This window comes from Bombus pascuorum, chromosome 1 (assembly GCF_905332965.1).
Source record: "Bombus pascuorum chromosome 1, iyBomPasc1.1, whole genome shotgun sequence".
Classification (NCBI taxonomy): domain Eukaryota; kingdom Metazoa; phylum Arthropoda; class Insecta; order Hymenoptera; family Apidae; genus Bombus; species Bombus pascuorum.
In genome coordinates, this window is record NC_083488.1 from 20,098,747 (window position 1) to 20,118,326 (window position 19,580).

At 37.7% G+C, this 19,580-nt stretch overlaps 1 protein-coding gene across 2 annotated transcripts in view; it reads right to left on the bottom strand.

Annotated features, from left to right (window-relative positions):
- LOC132907310 (uncharacterized) overlaps positions 1-19,300 on the bottom strand; it is a 55,561-nt gene extending 36,261 nt beyond the window's left edge. For both annotated transcript variants that reach the window (XM_060960275.1, XM_060960265.1), the window contains exons 1-5: positions 16,777-19,300; positions 14,914-15,139; positions 8,173-8,288; positions 4,072-4,308; positions 1,889-2,040 (exon numbers count right to left, since the gene is read on the bottom strand). In XM_060960275.1, the coding sequence (XP_060816258.1) occupies positions 1,889-2,040; positions 4,072-4,308; positions 8,173-8,288; positions 14,914-15,139; positions 16,777-17,598 (1,553 nt within the window). In that variant the 5' untranslated portion in view covers positions 17,599-19,300. The remainder of the gene's footprint in view (positions 1-1,888; positions 2,041-4,071; positions 4,309-8,172; positions 8,289-14,913; positions 15,140-16,776) is intronic.
- Positions 19,301-19,580: the final 280 nt, after the last annotated feature.

Genomic DNA, 19,580 nt, shown 5'->3' on the forward strand with positions numbered 1-19,580 from the left:
TGCTTGACATCCATTATATTGTCAGAAATATTTCAGAAATTTTCATTCGTTTAAAAAAAACGAAGCAACTTGCGACGCTATAGTAAATAAGGAGATACGTCAAAGTTACAAAATATCATCCCAGGTATTTTAAATAACACGTGTAGCCAACGTTGCATGATCAGGCAACATAATACTTAATCGAGCATTCTTTTATCATTCTTCATGAATATTTCTATCATAAGCTAACTAGCCACCAACGGAATTTCAACGGCGAAACATCCATTCGACGTTACCTGCTATATTATTAACAAACACCGATTCCGTTAATAATTCACATTCTATTAACGAAGCGTAGCGTAAAGTCGCGCTAGATAAATGCGGGTTTGTAAATCCTCTCAGTTAATGCAACGGTCACACACGAAATTTTAGCAGTTAATTGTTGTAATAAATGCGTTAACGTAAATACATAAAGCACTGAACTATATAAGATAATGCATACAATATATATTAATATATTCAAGTTTATAAAACATTTTTCCGCACTTCTTTTCAGAATTTAATTTCAATGTCAAATGGTAAATTATTCGTGTTCTTTATTGGAGAAGTATAATTACTGATAAACATCGAGGGTCACCGCTGACTCACGCATAGTTCTGTCAATGCATTAGACATTAATTCAGCTATTTCTAAGTTCACTTACGATGCAATCATGCTTAACTAACATGCAAATAAGAAGTTGATAAACATACAGCGTAGAATACACAGACTGTAAGCTTATTGTGTGATGAGTTATCTTTTAGATTATTAGCAAAGATACAGATTTTAAGGTAGCTATTTTTATAAAAAAAAAAAAAGGAATAAAACATGAAATTAATCTATTTGATTCGATATAACATAAATGAAGCTAGAGAATTTGTTAAATATATTACGAGTAATATTTATCGAATATGGAATCAAATTTTTATAAATTAATACCTTTTAACTTCTATTGTTCAAGTAATTTTAACTGATTACGAAGCAAAGACATAGAAGATAAAATAAAAATTTCCTTTCAAAGCTCCATTTTCATTTCCGCCGTGAAAATCTATAAACGTTCGTTCCATTTCAATGGCAGAGATTAGTTCATGGTCTGGAGGCTGTTACGATCATTCTATTACTTGTTGCTGACTTAATTAGCATTTACACGTGTGCAAGAGGTTTTGGAACAAGTAATATATCAGTAATACATCAAACAGTTCATCAGTTAAGTAAAGTAAGCTTCTTATATAATTTCCTATCGTATCTTTTACTCTTAAGAACATACATATATTTAATACGTAGTTCCCGTGAAAAGATAACGCTTTAACTATACGAAGTCTGTAATGTTCAAGAAGTCGCTACCTTAGATCTAATGTAACTACACGTAAAATAAAAACAGTTTTCTAAAGCAGTCGATATTGTGACATTAACATTACAATGATAAAATAACTTTTTATCTTCGTTAATTAATACTCTTACTAATTACTAATTACTAAAATAATAGACTTACATGTAATACGATTAAAACTTATATGTCGTTATTAATGAAATAAAATAGAATTAGTTTTATCAAACAAAAAGAGATAGTACTTAAGAGAAAAAAATTGCAATTGATTAAAAGTCGGCAATAAAAACGGATTTTTTCATTCCTTCCGGTTACAGGTCCTTTTAAGCGTACGTACAAAATTGCGGATATATAAAAATAATTATATAGAAAATAATTAGGCATATATAAAAATTACAGCAATTGAGCACGCTTAATACGGAATTGGCAATTATTAATGGAAAGAGATTTCCTTTTGAATTCTTATTCAGTTGTTCCTTCTCTTAAGCGTGTAGCGTAACACTAGAAATTCAGTAGCAATTAAGAACACAAAACATCACTCACCCAGCAAAGAACATGAGGAGGAACCAAGAGCCGGGAACAGCAACCACGAGTATCGCGTCTTCAGCATGCCTATTACCAGCAAGACGACATGGTATGCACGCGAGTATGAGCAGATTGCTGATCAAGAATATGAGCTTGGCAGGCTCGTGACTCTGTAAGGTAAATGCGCAGGTGAAACGTCAAAGGTAGCACGTATTCTTGCACGCTCCACGGCCTTCCGCAGAGGAATCGATATACGCCATGGAATTTCGGTACGTGGCAACGCGTTGCGTCGCCAAGCAAACGATCTGCATAATTGTACCGTGAAATCGGAGTTGCTTCCTAGAAAATCATTTTCGGTGGTTCGAAAAGGATTTCACGGTAACGTTGATACGCGATCACGATTAATAACTCGCGATATATCACATAATACTGCCGCATATATCAAGTCGTCCTAATTATATTGTACACTTGATGTCTACGTTATCGAGCGAGCCAGGCTAATTACGAATTACGTATTCCCCCGTACGAGAATGCTCAATGAGCGCGATTTACGAGTAATTCGGCCGTTAGTGAGAAATTAATTCGCGAACAATGTCCCCTTTTAGATAAACGATGCAAGTTTCTTGTGTTTGGTTTGACACGTGACAACGATTTGTTTCCATTCTCGTTTCCAAGCTTTAATCGTGAGTTTCGAGGCAGAACGGTGTTTTAGCAACTTGTAATTTTTGAATAATCATTAATACAATATTCTTTAGAATGTATTTTATAAAATACGAAAATCGAGAGATACACATGGCACTGAATCGAATCGTTCGTCTAATCCATGTTCATCTAATTTGAATACGTTTTGCCTAAAAAGCAACCGCAATCATGAGATCTCTAAAATAATTCAATTGAATACGGTCCTCTGAAATACTTATAAACAAAACCCATCGAAATGATAGAACATACCGATTTTGTGAAAAAGATTGAAATGTATGCAATGAACATCGAATATAAAACCTTTCTTTTTCCCTCCGTAAAAGGATAAAGATTGACAGATGCCTTTTTCTATGGAACTTTTAGTAACAACAATTGATGAATTATTCCATATAATACCACAGAAATTGTTATACAACGATTTTTACATTCTTCTCCAGCTTCTACCTGTAAAAAATAAAAAAAAATCTCACGCGGCATACGTTTACTTTCAAATTGCGATCAGAATCCCGTGCACGCTCTATCCAGCCAAACCAACAAAAAAAAAAAAAAAGAGGAATCTCTCGTATCTAGCAGCGTACTGCATTCACGACGAAATACTTCCTTTCCTCCATTATACTCCTGACCCGTTACAGTTCACTGGCGGTTTGCTCAACCTTCGATACCCGCGGCGCGATTCGAGAGATTCGAAATTGCTTCCGTCCATCCATCCAAGTGAGATATCTCGATGTATGGAACAACAGAGTATTTCATGAAAGTATAACTTTCACGGCTGTACCGTCGATGTATAATAGAGAACTGAAAAGACTATTCGGCAAAGGAATGCAGGTTCGATTGGCTATTTCTAATTTAGCAAATAGAATCATAAAAATAAGCACACCTGTTGGTCGAAGGTATCAGACGTACAAACAAGATCATACAAGCGAGATGAACAACAGGAATACGGTAGTACTTTATTTGTTCGAGCTCCATTTATCCGAATTAATTTCATCGCTAGACTGCGAAGAAATATACACGTTCGTATGTTTACAAGCCCAATTTAAAAAAATGTAATCCAGATAGACATCTGTTTTACTCGCTAAATATCATACCGAGCCCTATACTTCGAATATTTTATATATATATATATATTAGTAAACCGTGTACTAATATATATTCACACTCTATATTCTACATCTGTTTATACCTCCCAATTCCCCATAGATGCTTAATAATTTCGTAATCTAGTCACCACAGTACTCGGTTTATCGAATTTGTTCCTAAATTTCCATTATTCGACTTCAGACTTGTCGGCTTAGACTTAGTCCTGCCTCACGTTGTAGTCTAACGAACGAGCAAAATCCAGTCATATGAAAATCAGCTCCGATTATACAAACGAGTAAATATCGGATAAGTGGAGCTTTTGCTATACTTAGCTTGCCCCTGTCATTCACTAGCCATCTTTCCAGCTACGCAGCGCGGGATGAATTCATCCCAGAAGCAAGATTTAAGATTAAACGTACCAATTGTTTCATGAACGACAGAAGACCAATGTTGACGACCTCGCCGCCTAGTTGCACCAAAATGTAGCTCAGCACACCTATCACCGTGGTGCACTCCGCGATCATGCGTCCAACTTCCGTGATTTCTTCCGGCCATTCCAGGAGAGTGGCACCGATGTTCGACGGTCTCATATACACGGCTAGCGAGAGTGATGTCAGATGGAACACCAGGATGATCAACCGTTTCAAGAACTGCAACTTTCATAGGGGCATACTAATTATTAGAGTGGTATGCTAATTATTGAATAATTCTTTGTCGTCTTTGATCTTTCCATAGGTTGTTCCATAAGTGAAGATATTCAAAGTGTTTTCGATAGTTAATACGTTGGATCGTATATACGTTGTTTCTAAATTTTTAATATATTTCGCTATAAATTTTCCAAACAGCCTGATAATTTTGAATCTCTGTACCAGCGACTCTTAACTTTTTCAAAATATATTTTGAGCTACCTGTTAAATTTTAAGGGCTGTTTTCAACCTGTTTCAAGACAAAGAAGATGGTCGATAAACGGCAGTGATCAAATATATTTGTTCAAAAACTCTCTCGAAAAATTTCAAAATTGATGATCAACAGTCGAAATACTTCCACTTGGAAAACATACAAATGCGTTTATAAAAAATATAACACTAAAAAAATGACTGAATATCTGCAACGCATATATACATAACATATATCTATCGCACGTCACCATGAAAAATATGTAAAGCCAACATAGATAACAAAAGATGAAACGTCCAAGCGATAATTCTAAGTGCCGCAAACAGAATTGCGATTCATGGCGATTCATTCACGATAATAAGCGTAATTCTCCATTATGTTATTGTGTTGTTTAAATTGACGGATAACGCGAATAGATATTTGCGAATGTTCAAGTAACGTATATTCTCGTCTGTACGTGGAGTTGTTCTAATGACGTGTTACCATCAAATTGTGCTTCGTGATTAATTACACTACAACCATGCTAATCTCTGTGTACAGTATCATGGCATAATTGGTCATTTGACGCTTGTATGCGGTTTAAACGTGGTCGTGATTAGTACTATAAGTGGGATATATCATGGATGCTGTGCCATTATGATGTTCCTCCCTAGTTGTACACGATGTTCCATTAACTCCATTACAAATTTCTTAAATGTCCGTAACGAGCAATCAATTCAATCTCGATATTATGTATGTATACGTATCGATAGCAAAAAGAAAAAGAAAATTTATGTACATAATTCTTTTTTTTTTAACCTCGTGTTAACTCGGCCGACTTTTTTACATTTTTATCGGAAACAATTTTTAAAATAATACACGGATCGGTGGTTACCGCATAACCTCTTTTAATTCTCGATATGGAAAATACAGTCAGCGATATTTAAATATGGAATTTTCCATAAATTCTACGTGTTCATGTTTTTTTAACGTTTCGTGCTCGCGTTTTACGAAACTATTTCAAATAACAGCGAAATTAATCAAAATAATTCGTAAAAGCGACGAAAATACGTGTAATTACGCTCCACGATTAATAAATGATAGCTTTACATGGAACGTTACGTCTTTGATTTCGTGAGAGTAATTCCAACGTTTTTTTCTCCTTGCAACATAAAATACTTTTCTTATGTCGAGAAATAGAGAACGTGATATCGATTCCACGAATATAGACATTAAAGAACTTTGTACTGTAAAGTTAGGAAAGCCTGTTATGTGTAAGTACTCACATGTCTGCCTATACATACGTACATAATTTAATATTATAAGTTGAATATTTTTCGTATGATTGATGATATTCATATATTCACATCACTTCGTTCTTGTTGTTTGTGCAACACATGTATATAACATATAAATATTGCGATAATTTATACAGACAATTTATATGCAAAATATAGTAAATTGATAAAATGAATATGTATGAAATTTTAAATGAAAGGATGCAAAAGTGATATTTCGCAAAATTAAAAATATACATCAAATTAATCACATTTTTTTAGTTAGATTTTTCGATCTCTTCATCAAAAAACATTCGAACGTCGTTTGAAGTTCAATTAATATCTTGATCCTCTGGAACTCCGATCATGTTACTGTCAACTTCATACACCGGGACAAGAAACGATTCTAACATGTTCTTTCGTTTCTATTTTTCTTTGTTAAGTAATCTTAATATTACTTATCAAAAGTTCAGAAAACTGTATACTATATGCTTTTCCATGAGTGGAATAATTTTTACATGATCGTAATACAGACTCAATTGTCACTTTCCACCTCAGTCGATCCTAAACTAAAATACATTTAACGAAACGTTTCTATGTACTCAATGCCCATCATCAATGAAACTCCCCCTTCGTTGAAAATACTAAGCCAAGTAGACATCAAACGTATGCCAAAACCATTCATTCTCACCCCTTTAACATTTTTATCGTGTATCCCGTACGTCAACCCTAATAATAATCCTATAATTGGATGTACATGTCAGCTGTCCTAATTGACGAAGCTCGCACGAGGAGCACCAGGTACGTACACCAGAAATTTTCGTTGCTCAGGCAAGTACTTACACGTGCACGAGCGTATTTCAAATTATTCCGGTGATTACCAAGTGACGTCGAGTAGACGTTGGACGAACGTTGACTCGAAAACGATTGTCACCCGCGTGCTCGACGGCCGGACGATCGAGTGGCATCGACAGGATTTTCCAGAGGTTTTCTAGGTTGGAATGGTGAACGCGCCGCACGATTTATTTCGATTGACCGGCTCGGCCTGGCATTCACGATTCTCGGCAATCTCCGAATGATCTCGTGGAACAACGATAGTCGTCGACGTCCGACTGATTGCGGTCATAATCGCGCCCACCCAATGGCACTTGATGCCTCGAAAGGGTTAATGAGCAGACGTTTTTTAAATTGCACGTACATTTATTTCATATTCGAAACGACGATGGTTCTCGCGTTCGAGATTTGTTTTGATAACGAGCTCCCAGCGACCACTGTAACCATAACCGTGCGCTTGATGATGAATGTAAATGGTAACGGAAGTACTTACCGCCTGTAACTGTCCGACCGCGCTTTTTCGACGATTTGCGGCAACAATACTTACGTACAGAGTCTTCCAGGTTTTTGCTATAAAACGGTGCCAGCTGTGAGTAAAGATAAGAGAATAATGCTACATAAATGTAGGCTCATAAATGTTATATTAAAAAATTATAACGGAGATAGGCAAGATAGGATCAAAGTAGATTTTCATTTGATAATTGAATTTTAATTTAAGATGAACGAGACATTAATACTAACGATGGATAAGTCGAGGAAAAGAAATTGTTTGGTTTCTATGAGCATCGGATATGATTTTCTTGTAGGGGATAAAGGATATGCAATGCATTCGATGGAATGCAATCAATAAATAATTCGTAGTGTAGCAAATCGATCAATATTTTAAAGTGAAGCTAACGCCAATACTGTTCATTTATCTGTACGTTTTATTCAACAAAAATCCAGCCTGTTATCATTTGATATTTTTGTTATAACTTTTTAATGAAATACTTGTGAGCTTCTAATTATATAATATTTTTCTCTTATTTTTACCTACAGAATATGCCAATATCGTTTTGTGAAAAAAACCTGAGAAACACGTTATACAATGGTAAACAAAATGTACGAAAATTTTATACATTTCCAAAATCGAATTTCTCTTAAACAAAGGCTCACTTACAAAGATTAAGGCTCTCGCTTTATCCTTTCGTATAGAATTATACCTTGTAAAGCTTTTTAATTATACAAGCGAAAAATAAGAATTCCTCGTTTACGAAATTTTTATTCTACAATTTCATTGTATCTGCTTGTGAAAAATTGCACACGTTGCTCAATAATACTACATTTAGCAAAGCGCCGTATATGAGGCATGCGAGCAGCAAAATATCAATTAAATTCTTTGAACGTATAAGCAAATGGTGGAAATTCCTAACGGAGCGGTCTAATGGATACCATTGCTTTCCCCGAGCAGGAGGAAGCTGGTCTAGCTAGAATCCGTGAAAAATGTCCGGAAAGGAGGTGGTAGCGAGAATATTGTCACGTGGACGCACTTACCCGCGCAAAGGTCTTCCATTTTTCCTCGAGTAATCGCTGAATAATACCACCGTCCAGCATGTCCAAGTGCTCCTCCTTCGTACCGTTCAGAATGATAAATAGCGCGGAGTTCCAGTCTGAAATAGAAATTCGGAGAGGACCATTTGCGGTTAATGGAACATCACTTTAGGGTTCTCTCTACGCCGCGATAATTATGGGTTTTGCATTAGCGGCTATATATATTAGATGCGCGAGTTTCCTCGAGGCGACGGTGGGCAGCGGCGAAGGAAGGATGGTGGCTTTTTCTGTAACCGCGCCACGTGCGCTGGCTAAACTTTCTTGCATGTAAAGATAAAAGTTTACGCCGGCCCACCTCGATTCTGCAGACCACGAAAGAATTCCATCGAATCGTTAATCTGCTGGTCGAACTTGCTAAAAGTCAGCTAATGTTAGTTCGATGTACTGCACTAGTCGGATTGTTGCACCGAACACATATAAATGACGACTGTCACACACTGTTAGAAGTAGCCAGTAACTTATATGTCGTAGCAGAAATGAATTTGTGCAGTGAACGTTTTGACAGTTTTAATCGAACGACGATAAATAATATCGATGATTCTCATACATTCGCTGATCTTTTTTACCGGCTGCCTTATTTGTGCAAACACGAGCTCGTATCTCGCTCTAGATCTTTGTTCGTTCCCATCTCACTGTGTTATTTATAGATTACACTGTATCTTATACATATATAATTTCCTTTTTTTTTTCTTTTTATTAACGAGTGTCTGCCATCAATAAATAGGGAAATGGATAAACTACAACAGCGAATGTACTTCGACATTGGAAGTAATCGTTTGAAATTAATAAATTCAGACTTACTATTATAATCACTTCAAACTCACATTGCACGATCTCTGTCTTTCTTGATCTATACCAATTGTGGCAAAGTAAGGTTAAAATAAAATAATAAAGAAGACTTTTGATTGATGTTTCGATTTGTAACAGCACGTTAGAGTATTATATCTTGACGCACATAAAGTACCACTCTCCTTGTATTTTTAGTATTCAAAGTCTTAAAACATTCACCAAAGGCAAGCAGTTGGAGTGCTTACGAGATACCTATTACTTACACTTTCACTAGTGAACGTGGATAGATAAATCTATACTACACATTTGCTAGTAACAAAACGTTATGCCGATTTATTTGTTTCCGCTTTAATATATACACCGTGAGTTTAAAATCTTGGTACAAACGAATTTGAAGATATTCGATAGCTAAAAAGGTAAAACGAGAATCGAGAATAACGAAACTGCGTCGAAGGTTCCATCCCCTTGAAAAAGAACCACCGACAGTATCGCCTGTATTTTATAGTATTATTGTCAAATATTATACAAATATTTTAAAAATTTAATCCATATCATATGTACATGAAATTAACGACATATAGCACCTCATAAATCTGTCACGTTTTTGCTAAATCAAAGTTGGCTTGCACACGATCGATTAATCCTTTCATTCAAATCACACAATCCACGAACATTGCTCGGTCAACACTGTTACAAGCAATCCAACATTGTTACACTAATTTGATCGCGAAACAAAAGCAGTCTACAGAGTACGATGGAGCGTGAAAGATTTGAAAGAATCGACAAATATCGAACAACGGCCAACGAACTTTTAACCGTGTCATCCGTATTGATTATCGAATTTTGTTCAGCTGACTTCGCCCTGAAATATTAAGCGTTCATCGTCGGTAAGTTTGGTAAAGTTTAGCGCGCTCATCGATCGGATTCGTTTTCCTTTTCGCGTGTCGTCTCGACTAGTCGCGCCGTGTCGCGTCAAATTCTTCGTACGATGGCGATAGCAACGTCTCACCTCGATCGTCTTGCCTTCAGACTCTTTAATCAGTCGTCGACCCAAACAAAGCTGCTTTCACGGTAGCTTAAAGCGTCAGGAAAGTTCGCAGTTCCATTGGATATTTTCAAGGAAACGTTTTAACGTTCGCTCGCGTCTGTTGTCAATCTCCATTCTTCTCTCTTTCACACTCCACCGCGACGGCGGCAGCGGAGCCGCCATTGATGGGAACTTCCCCGACAGCTTTTGGCTGGGAAATTGAATTTCAGATGTGCAAGCAAAATGGCAACGAATATCCGCGTCCCCATTCTATCCGGTCCGAAACTTTCCATTCCCGCTCTGTCTTCTACGCCGATCGAATCGATGCTCGAGCTTTCGGACGACTGAATCTATCTCGTTCCTTTTCTCTCGCACCTCCGAATTATATGGAGCCTCCATTGTGAGATTCAATTAACTAAGCATTTAACGGTTCGTGGATAGTGCGCGAATATTAATTTGATTGGCCACTTTGATGTTCCACCGAAGCTTAAACACTGTTACGAGACCGATTAATTCGATCTGCGACCAAATATCTATGCGATGCTGTACTTGTCCGATACGTCCCCTTGATAATCACGCGGATTAAAATATTTTAAGTCGAATAATGGAGTTTAAGAGGTACCCAGAATGTAGTTAAATTTGAAACTGTTAATACTGTTGAACAAAACTTTGTAAAAGAAGGAGATATTCGTGAATTTACAGAAGCTTATTAAACGAGTACTGTTTGGTATCGGTAATAGTAATGATGTGAAATGAAATGTTTTAAGTTAAGCAAAGAGTTTTTTATAATTTTTAGATGCAGAGCTGTCCAATTTTACGAAAGAAAATATGACATAAATTAGTTTCTTACTGTCGATAACAGCAAACTTCAGTAACGAGAAACCTTTTTCGATAATTTAAGACAAGCAAACCCGAATTAAAGCAATAACTAAACTTCCTAGCAAATCCGTGTCTTAAAGTGACATTCTATCGCAGAATTCGTTCTTTAAAACTTTCTTGGCACATTTTTTACCAAGAATTTATACAGCATTTTCCATCGCTATCTTGCACGCACATTTATCCTGTTTCAGCAACATCCATAAAATTTTTGTAGTGCAAACTCTCCAGCACGCTTGATTAAGATAAAAGGAGTCTTCTCGGGGTGTTCGTGATTTCACCCATACATTCACCAAGTTCTATCAATTCCCTTTTGCAAATTTTCATCAACCGCAATTTATTCACACGATATGTTACGCGTATCGGAAAATACATCGTACACGATACGATCCAAGTGTCTTACGTCTGACAGTTGCTGTCGTCCAATCTTGAATTTTCGGCGATACATCGCCACTGTGTCGAACAGGGTGTTCAAAGTTCGCGCACACGACGAACTTCTGTATAGTAGGCGGTCGTTACCGCAACTCGTAATTATATCCAACTCCGGCACGAACCTCACGAGAAGTTTTCCCTGACGGTTCTCTGTTCTCTCTTCACCTATGGTCATCCCGTGGATCAACGAGTGGACCGAGGTGGTCAACCAGTCCCGCAAAAACGGACGTTGAGCCAAAGTTGAATAACGATTCGCTATCGCTGATAATTATCCCTAAGTGCTGCGCCCGGATAATTATTAACGTTTCAGCAGAGGCGGCCATCCGTGTTCCCAGTAATCGATTTAAGCTATCTTTCCGAGGTTAATTTCATCAGGGAACATCAAAAGTCGATCGCTGGTGATGTAATAGCGCGACAGATTATATCAGGAAACCTCTGTCCCTGTGAACGCATACGCCCGATGAATTTTCGTGTCAAGCCGCTCGATAGAGAACAAAGAGGCGTTAGGAATATCATCGATCAACTTTATCGCTTTTAGTTGCTCCTCCCCATTTCATTCTCTTTCTTCCCCCCCCCCTCTCTGTCTCTCATTCTACATGATCGATAATGACGACACGTGGACGAAACATTGTCTCCCCGGTGGCCTGTGTGCTCTTTCTGTCTCCCCTTTCGACCCCTGTAGTTTCTCTTGTATTCGTCGAAAGAAGAGGAAGATTCTTCGAAAGAAGAAAGGAAATACAACGGCGGGTGAAAGAAGGTCTCGACGATTTCATGTCATTGCGGATCCACGAGGAATTCTCACGATGCCGACAAAGGACGACCGAAAGGATTTAACAAAGGAATTAACGCGACTCCTCAAAACTGCGACGTCCTGTAAAGACTCTTTTCCAAGGCTTCCCCTCTTTCACGCGGACACGGTGCGCATGACAAATACAAATGCGAAAAGCTCGAACAGGGAAGAAAGAGCGAAGAAGCGGCAAAGAAAATAAGGAGGAAAGTCTGGATCTTGGTTAGCAGACTAGTTTACCCAGCGGACTGAACTGATCCGGCTAACCAACTGACGGACCCTGGCTGGCTGGCTGGCTGGCTAGCTGGCCTTGGCTCGGAGTAATTAAGCGTTCCCGCTGGAAGGAAAGCAAGCCCAAAGTTCACCCTCTCTTATACATACATACCAACGGCATGGTTACCCTCTTCTCCGCCCCGTGTCATCCCCATCCTTTAGTCGGTAGGTTCGTCTCGGCTCAGCTATCGGCGAATCCATCGGATGACATTCACGCCGCGGTGACAAAGACGGACACGGCTAGGAAACGAAGGAGCTTGGAGAGACGATGGTGGGTACGAAGTGGTAGTGAGGTTAGGTTGGAGGAAGAGCTGGGTGAAAGGATAATGGATTCCGAAACTAAATGAAACGCGAGCACCCAACTCCGCGTCCGCGGCTAATCTCGAAACTTCGTTAAATGGCCGTAATTGCATCCTGCAACGACCCGCTTTCCCTTGTCTTCCTTCTTACACCGTTTCCGTGCCCCTCTTCGAGGGTGGCATTCCCAACGTTGCACAATCTTCACACTGGCATCTTTGCTTTCTCTCTATCTCTCTATCTTGCTGTTTCTGTCTTTCCCCTCCGTTTCTTTCTTTGCTTCCCATGAATCACCCAAACGTCTAGAAAACTCGCCAATCGTGGATGGATACATCCACTTTGCACGAGTTCGAAGGTGAATGAGAGAGAGGGAAGGAAAGCAGGCAGGCTCAAGAGATTGCTGAGAACTTCGATACAATTTGGCAGAAGTCCGATTGCCGGGCTCTTTAAATGCAGATCGTGACATGGTAACGGGATTTAGCTCCGTGCACGGTGCATCTCTCTGTCGAAGACGAATTTCATGGAAATTAAACGACGATAGCGAGTAATGTGATTGCTCATGGATATCGAGATCCCACGATCGAATTATATGATTGCTCGTTTCTTGATTCAGTATTTGGTAATAATCGCAATTAACGAGTGTTATAACGAGTCTTTCTCAAATGCGTACAAAGTCTAAGTAAATTCTTGATAAAGTCGGTAAAGTTCATTAATGTGCACGCTTAAAATCCGCAAAATTCTTAAAAAAGTTCTTGGAAATCTACAAAGTCCATACGAAAGATCTTAAAAGATTTGCATGTTCTGTAAGAAAGTTCTTAACGTATCTAATCATATGTCTCTCGTCAACCGCTTTTATAAACGTTCGTGAACTGTTTAATTAGAAATCCTGTTTTGTAAAAAAGGAAAATTCTATTCAAATAAGGAGAATGTTTCGTTCGATCCACAATTAGCATCCAGTTTTTAATTCTAAAAATAAGACTGCGATACATTTATCGCTAGTAGAAAATATTGAAAGCTTAAGCATCGATTAAATCTCCAATGTTTTCGTTGACAAGAAAGTCTAATAATAAATATAAATTAAATAATTAAATCCGCAAGAATACTAAATATTTTCGTCTGTAGAAACTTTATGCTGCTCTATTCTAAATATCTATTCTATTGCATTGCTGTTCCCAGGTTTACTCAATAGAAGCACGGTGTCAATTCTAACTTAAATGATGAAGTAGCGAAAAGTTGTTACAGTAGTGGAACTCAAAATTACAAACGTGCGCTGTGCTCAGGTTAACTGGAAATGTATCAGAATTAAGCTATTTCATACTATTACGGATAGAGTTGTCAACAGTTGCTTCTATTTCTATCAATCCCTACCGATGTTTGAAATATGTTTACGTCAAATTTTACTATTGTATTATTTACATATAAATAAGTTCAAAAAATAAAATACAACGGTGCTTCGAAAGATGTTCGCAATTCGAAATCCATGACGAATGTTGTTCGTCATTTATTAAAATTATTCGATCTGCTCTCGATATATAGTAAAGTGCGTATCTGTTATTAGAAATGAACAAACATAACTATTTAAAAATAAGACAATTATTTTTGAATCTTAAATTCTCTTTCACATAAAAATTCTCTTCAAGGTTTTAGTGATTTCCTCGTCATATCAAAGAATAATATCATACGCGCAACCACATACGCGTAAAATCACATATCGAATCGAGCTCGAATCATGCACAGTGTTCTTCTTAAACCCATATTTTATCTCCACGAGCGCTGGTATCATCGAAAAATCGTTAGTACCTTAAATATCAAACCAAAACTGGAATGTATTTTATCTTCTATTACCAACAATATTCGCGCGATCTGGCAATTCCATAAATTAAAGGTCCCAAAGCAGCTACAAATTTCCGGCTCTCCCAGAACACTGATTTCAAAGCACCGGTATTTCCCTCAGAAAATCAATCAAGAGGTGTCGATCGGAATTCGAAAAGGACGAGCCAATTACATGGTATTACCGGAGAACCGGTGTCCCCTTTTTTCCACTGAAATAGAGAAAACGATCTAAAGACGATTCGGGGTTGAGTCTTGACAGTTATACGAAGGCATGTCACAAAGTGAGTGGCCACTTGAACGTTACTCGTGGACGACGAAACCCGGACGACGATTCTCGAAAGCGTGTAATTCGATTAGCATTACGACGTACTTGTTCTGCCGTCAGGTAACAGCGTGTCGAGTGCATTCAGCGGATATGCCGAGCAGGTGATATTACTGTAACGCCAGAATTCTCGTGCAGACAGTTCCAACATCTCCCGAAAGACCTCTGCGCGACCCAGCTGGCAGGCGAGCGTCAATGGGGTCAGTCCGGCGGCATTCACGATCCCATTGCGAGCAGGAAGCTTCGGATGACGGAGGGCATACCCGAACATGTCCTGCGTTATACAGCCATGCTATTGTACTCGATTTAGCGGAAATCTTTCTCGATGGTTCAAGAAAAACAGACCAGTACGCTATGTGGTCTCTTGTTTAAGATGGTATTCGTTTGCGTTGGGTCAGTGATATCTATTTTTCTCTCTTTTTTTATATATTCGTTGCAAGTAAATAGCGAATAGAATGTTCGTGCACGATATTGTAATATTAGATACGTAACGTAATAATGAAATAAGCGATGAAGATAAAAAAATAAAAATGAATATTATGAAGAAACTTGCGATATTGACTGTGTTACGGGGGTTGAAAAAAAATGTGGTTTTATTTGTCTAAAATGTACACATATAAAAGCGTAATTCCCCTACTGTTTTGTTTTTATTGTCTTTTCAAAAGAATAAAGAAGTCATACGAGGTTACAGTCGTATGGACTCGATATTGCATGTGTACGTATATATATGTAAACACATCAAATCGTAGTTAATCGAGTTTTCGAATACTCGATGTTCCATTTTTATACACCGTTGCTTTGTTATATTTCACTGTTTATCAATGTAGCATGAATTGTAAAGATACATACTCTCCCGAAATAACTTTCGACTTGGTTGGATCATGATTTCCACGAAAACCGATATGACCTTGTGAAAAAAGCAGATAGCTACGAATAAAAAATTTAAAAAATCTGGCAAAAATATTGGTAAATTGCAGCTTAAAATTTTTTCCAATTCCTTTGAAAGAAATCAACATAGCAATCAATTTTTGACCGGTTTGCCAACAAATAACCTTTATTAGAGCGTTGTTACACCAGATAACCGAGTAAACTATTTTTAATTACGTTATATGGAAATTACCGATACGCAGAATAATATTTATGGTGAGTCGATTAATTCGCCTGTTCGTACGATATATTCTGTCTGGTGTCGTGAATGCTAATTCGATTTTATCGTTTAAAGCCGTATGAGGCTTATTAATTCTTTATCTTATAAAGCTTTCATGGCTAGACGAGTAAATTAGGTTTTTAAACACTGCGACTACGTCTACATTTGCTAGATCGCGAAACCTTCTTCTAAATTTTCGTCGATATGCCTCCTGTTTACCATGTATGAATTATAGTTAGGTATACTCATGCTATAGGACAAGGAATTCAAGTGCTCAGTGTTGTTTAAAAAATTTCTGTAGAAAACAATCATAAGTTATTGTTCAAGGTTTTCTAGACATACAATTTCAAACAATAATAGATATTTTTTCTTCGAAAATTATGATGCGATATCTATGCAGAATATATGCATATACATATACATAAAAAGAGTTCTGTCAATAATTTATTAGGGAAAATATCGTAAATATGTTTTCTTCGAGATCTTATGCGACTGAGTGTGGTATAAAAGATGTGGTGAAAAAGAATCAGAAAAAATAAAAAAAGCATTGCGTATTAACTATTACCACGAATTGAACCTTGAATAACGATATTATGCTTGTACAAGATATCGTTCGATTAACCAACTTACATAATATAGAAAAATATGCCTCTCGAAACAGTGAAATAGAAATATTCAAAGAATATTACAGAAACAAAACAATAATTCAAATTAACATTTGCTTAGAATGACGTACGATATAAACAAATTTAACAAGTACATACCAATTTATCACAAACGACTACCATATGTAGTATCATATTCCCAAAAGAGTCCTGCTCGTCAGGATCAGCGCCAGAGTCGAGTAATAAGTTGTAAACACTCTCGTTTGCACAACAAGCAGCCCAGGCGAGGGGATACTCTCCCAGGTATGCTAATCCCTCGTAATCCGTATTCTTAGCTGGATTCGTTCGTTGTTGATCCCTAGGCAGGAAAAAGCTGCCTATCGCCCTCTGAGAAATAATCGCGCCCGCCTCCACGAGATCTTGAACCAGTTCATTATTGTTGTACGCGATAGCGAGATGCAGAGCGCTAGCGCCGAGGTACTCCTCACCCTCGACTACGTCAATAGCCAATCGTGGAAAGCACTTAAGCAGAATACGCGCTAATCGTGTGTGTATCCTGGTATCGCATATAATCAGGACATGCAGGAGAGTCTCTCCGAGTGATCCTCTATATTGCATCTGCCAACATGCTTCATGATCGTTCCATTGAGCCAGAGGATCGAACTGTGACAAAGAAGCCTCTATTGGCAGCACAACATGCTCGAGGTCACGGAATTTCCAACGTAGATATTCCGCCCGATTGATCGCCTGACCCTTCCCATCTGCGTACATCAGTACACCGAACTGTTCCCTGATCAATTTTTCTACTTCCGCTTGGCCACCTTGATTGTACGACTCGATCAGCTCGCCGCCCTTCTTGTAATTGGCCAGACGATACAATAGACATTGATCCTCGTCGCTCGCATGACTGATCACTCGATCAAGGATCGAGCCAGCATTCACCTGGCTACCGCGACCTCGACACGAGCAGACACCACCCATTCAGACATCCCTCTTTACGCTCTTTCACGTCCCCGAAACGTCTTTTTCTTGACGTTTGTCCACTCTAGATCACGCTTTTTCTTCCTTCCTTTTTACTTCTTACCTGCCACTCTCGATAGGCCTACGATCTTTCCACGATCCTTTCCTTCGGTTTATCAACTGCCAGCCGAATGGGATTCTCGTCGAGTGCTTTCAGGTATCCTCCAAGATAAGGGTTCTTTCATTTTTCAACAGTTCTATCCTAGTGGACGGGGTTACTTCGCTGTGTGGCTAACCGTGATCGACTCCCCCACGCTGGATACAACCCTTGAGAGATTCCTTCGTGCCGACGAAAGGTGGCACACAGGTGGAAAACCGTTTTCAAACTATAGCAACCAACGGTGTGCGCCCGGTGATAATCTATAAACAGTGCCTGGCTCCGCTTGACACGGGAGAGTCACTGGGTAATGTCTAAACTTTCGACTTTGTGTCAAAACCTATTTTTCTCGTCGATACAGCCTTGAATAATATTTCTCTAAGACATTGTTATTCTATTTTTATTATTTAATCTATTTTTTCATAAGGCTATCGTAAATTTATGCTCTTTCGCTTTTTCATCCTTTTTTCCTTGGAACATCGGCTTGTCGATAAAGTTTTCGCGTGAAATGCAGTTCGAGAGTGACGAGCGAATATTCGCTCCACTTTTCCTTCGCTCGACCTTAACACAGATTGTGACGTCTGAATATTATGTTCCCGCAGATAATTTTAGAAACCGATTAACAGAGTGTGCAAAGCATGGAAGACAGTGGACGTGACTTGCAAAATATGAAGGCAAAGCTGCACGAAATTAACGGAAATATTCGCTTTTTGTGATTCCAGATTTATTTCATTGTGTGAGATCAGAGAAAGTCGTGAATTTTTTCTTTTTATCGAATACAAGGAATTTTTACTCTTCGAAAACAATTTTTCATAATAAAAATTCAATTTTTCAAAATCATTGTCAATATGTATATATATATATTTATAGATATCCATACGTATAATATCAATTTTCTCCTTATTTCTTTTTGTATAATTTCAGCTTTTATATCAATCTTCGATCAGTTTAATTTCAATAACTGTTCATAATGAAAGAATATGTAACAGAGTACATAAATTTATTTTTTAACAAAATATGAAGGATCCGTTGTTAGTATGCATGTCTTCTCGCTCCTATGTTAGTTATACTTTCTCTTTACAACATTGAAAGTCTTTCTGTTTATTATCACGAAGACAAGATTGGAATCTAAAAATTCCAAGAACATAGCGATAGTAATTGAAATATTATGTTTCTCTTTATAAAGACTTTTAACTTCGATAAGACTTTTAACCGTGATAGCAGTTTAACGATGAATCTTTTACGGAAAGAAACGAACAATGTTATTCGACAGCGTGCTATGATTGCGTGATTGTGTCGCGACATATTGTCGTCGATTGAATGAATGGTACCAGGGAAACGCCTTTCTGAATGGATATCTACGAGAAGAATAAGAGCAGATCACGTGCAAATCATAAAAAAAAGATCAATGAAAGAAAAATGTACATTGAGCGTAGTTTAACAACTTATGTTTCGTTTGTCTTTCTTTCAAGGAAAATAATGTTTCCTCTGTAAGAATACGTAACGAATTGACGTGTTCAAGTTATATCGCGAAGAATGAATCACACGTTAACATGTACTATTTTGTTTTATGATTTGAAAGAAAGTCAATAATTATAATTTTATGTAATAGGGAAGAAATTAATAAAATTGCATTTAACATTTTCGAACAATTTCATATTAAATTTTATTTAGTTCATAACCTAGTGGCAAATTATTCAATCAATATCACTTGAACCAGTCGGGAGTTAGTAAACTGATTATGAAATATTTCTTGGGAATAAAAACAGAAACTATGGTAAGATGTCTTTGAGGAATATGCATTCGGAAACGTCCAGCCATTTTGAAGATCGGAAAGGAATCTCAC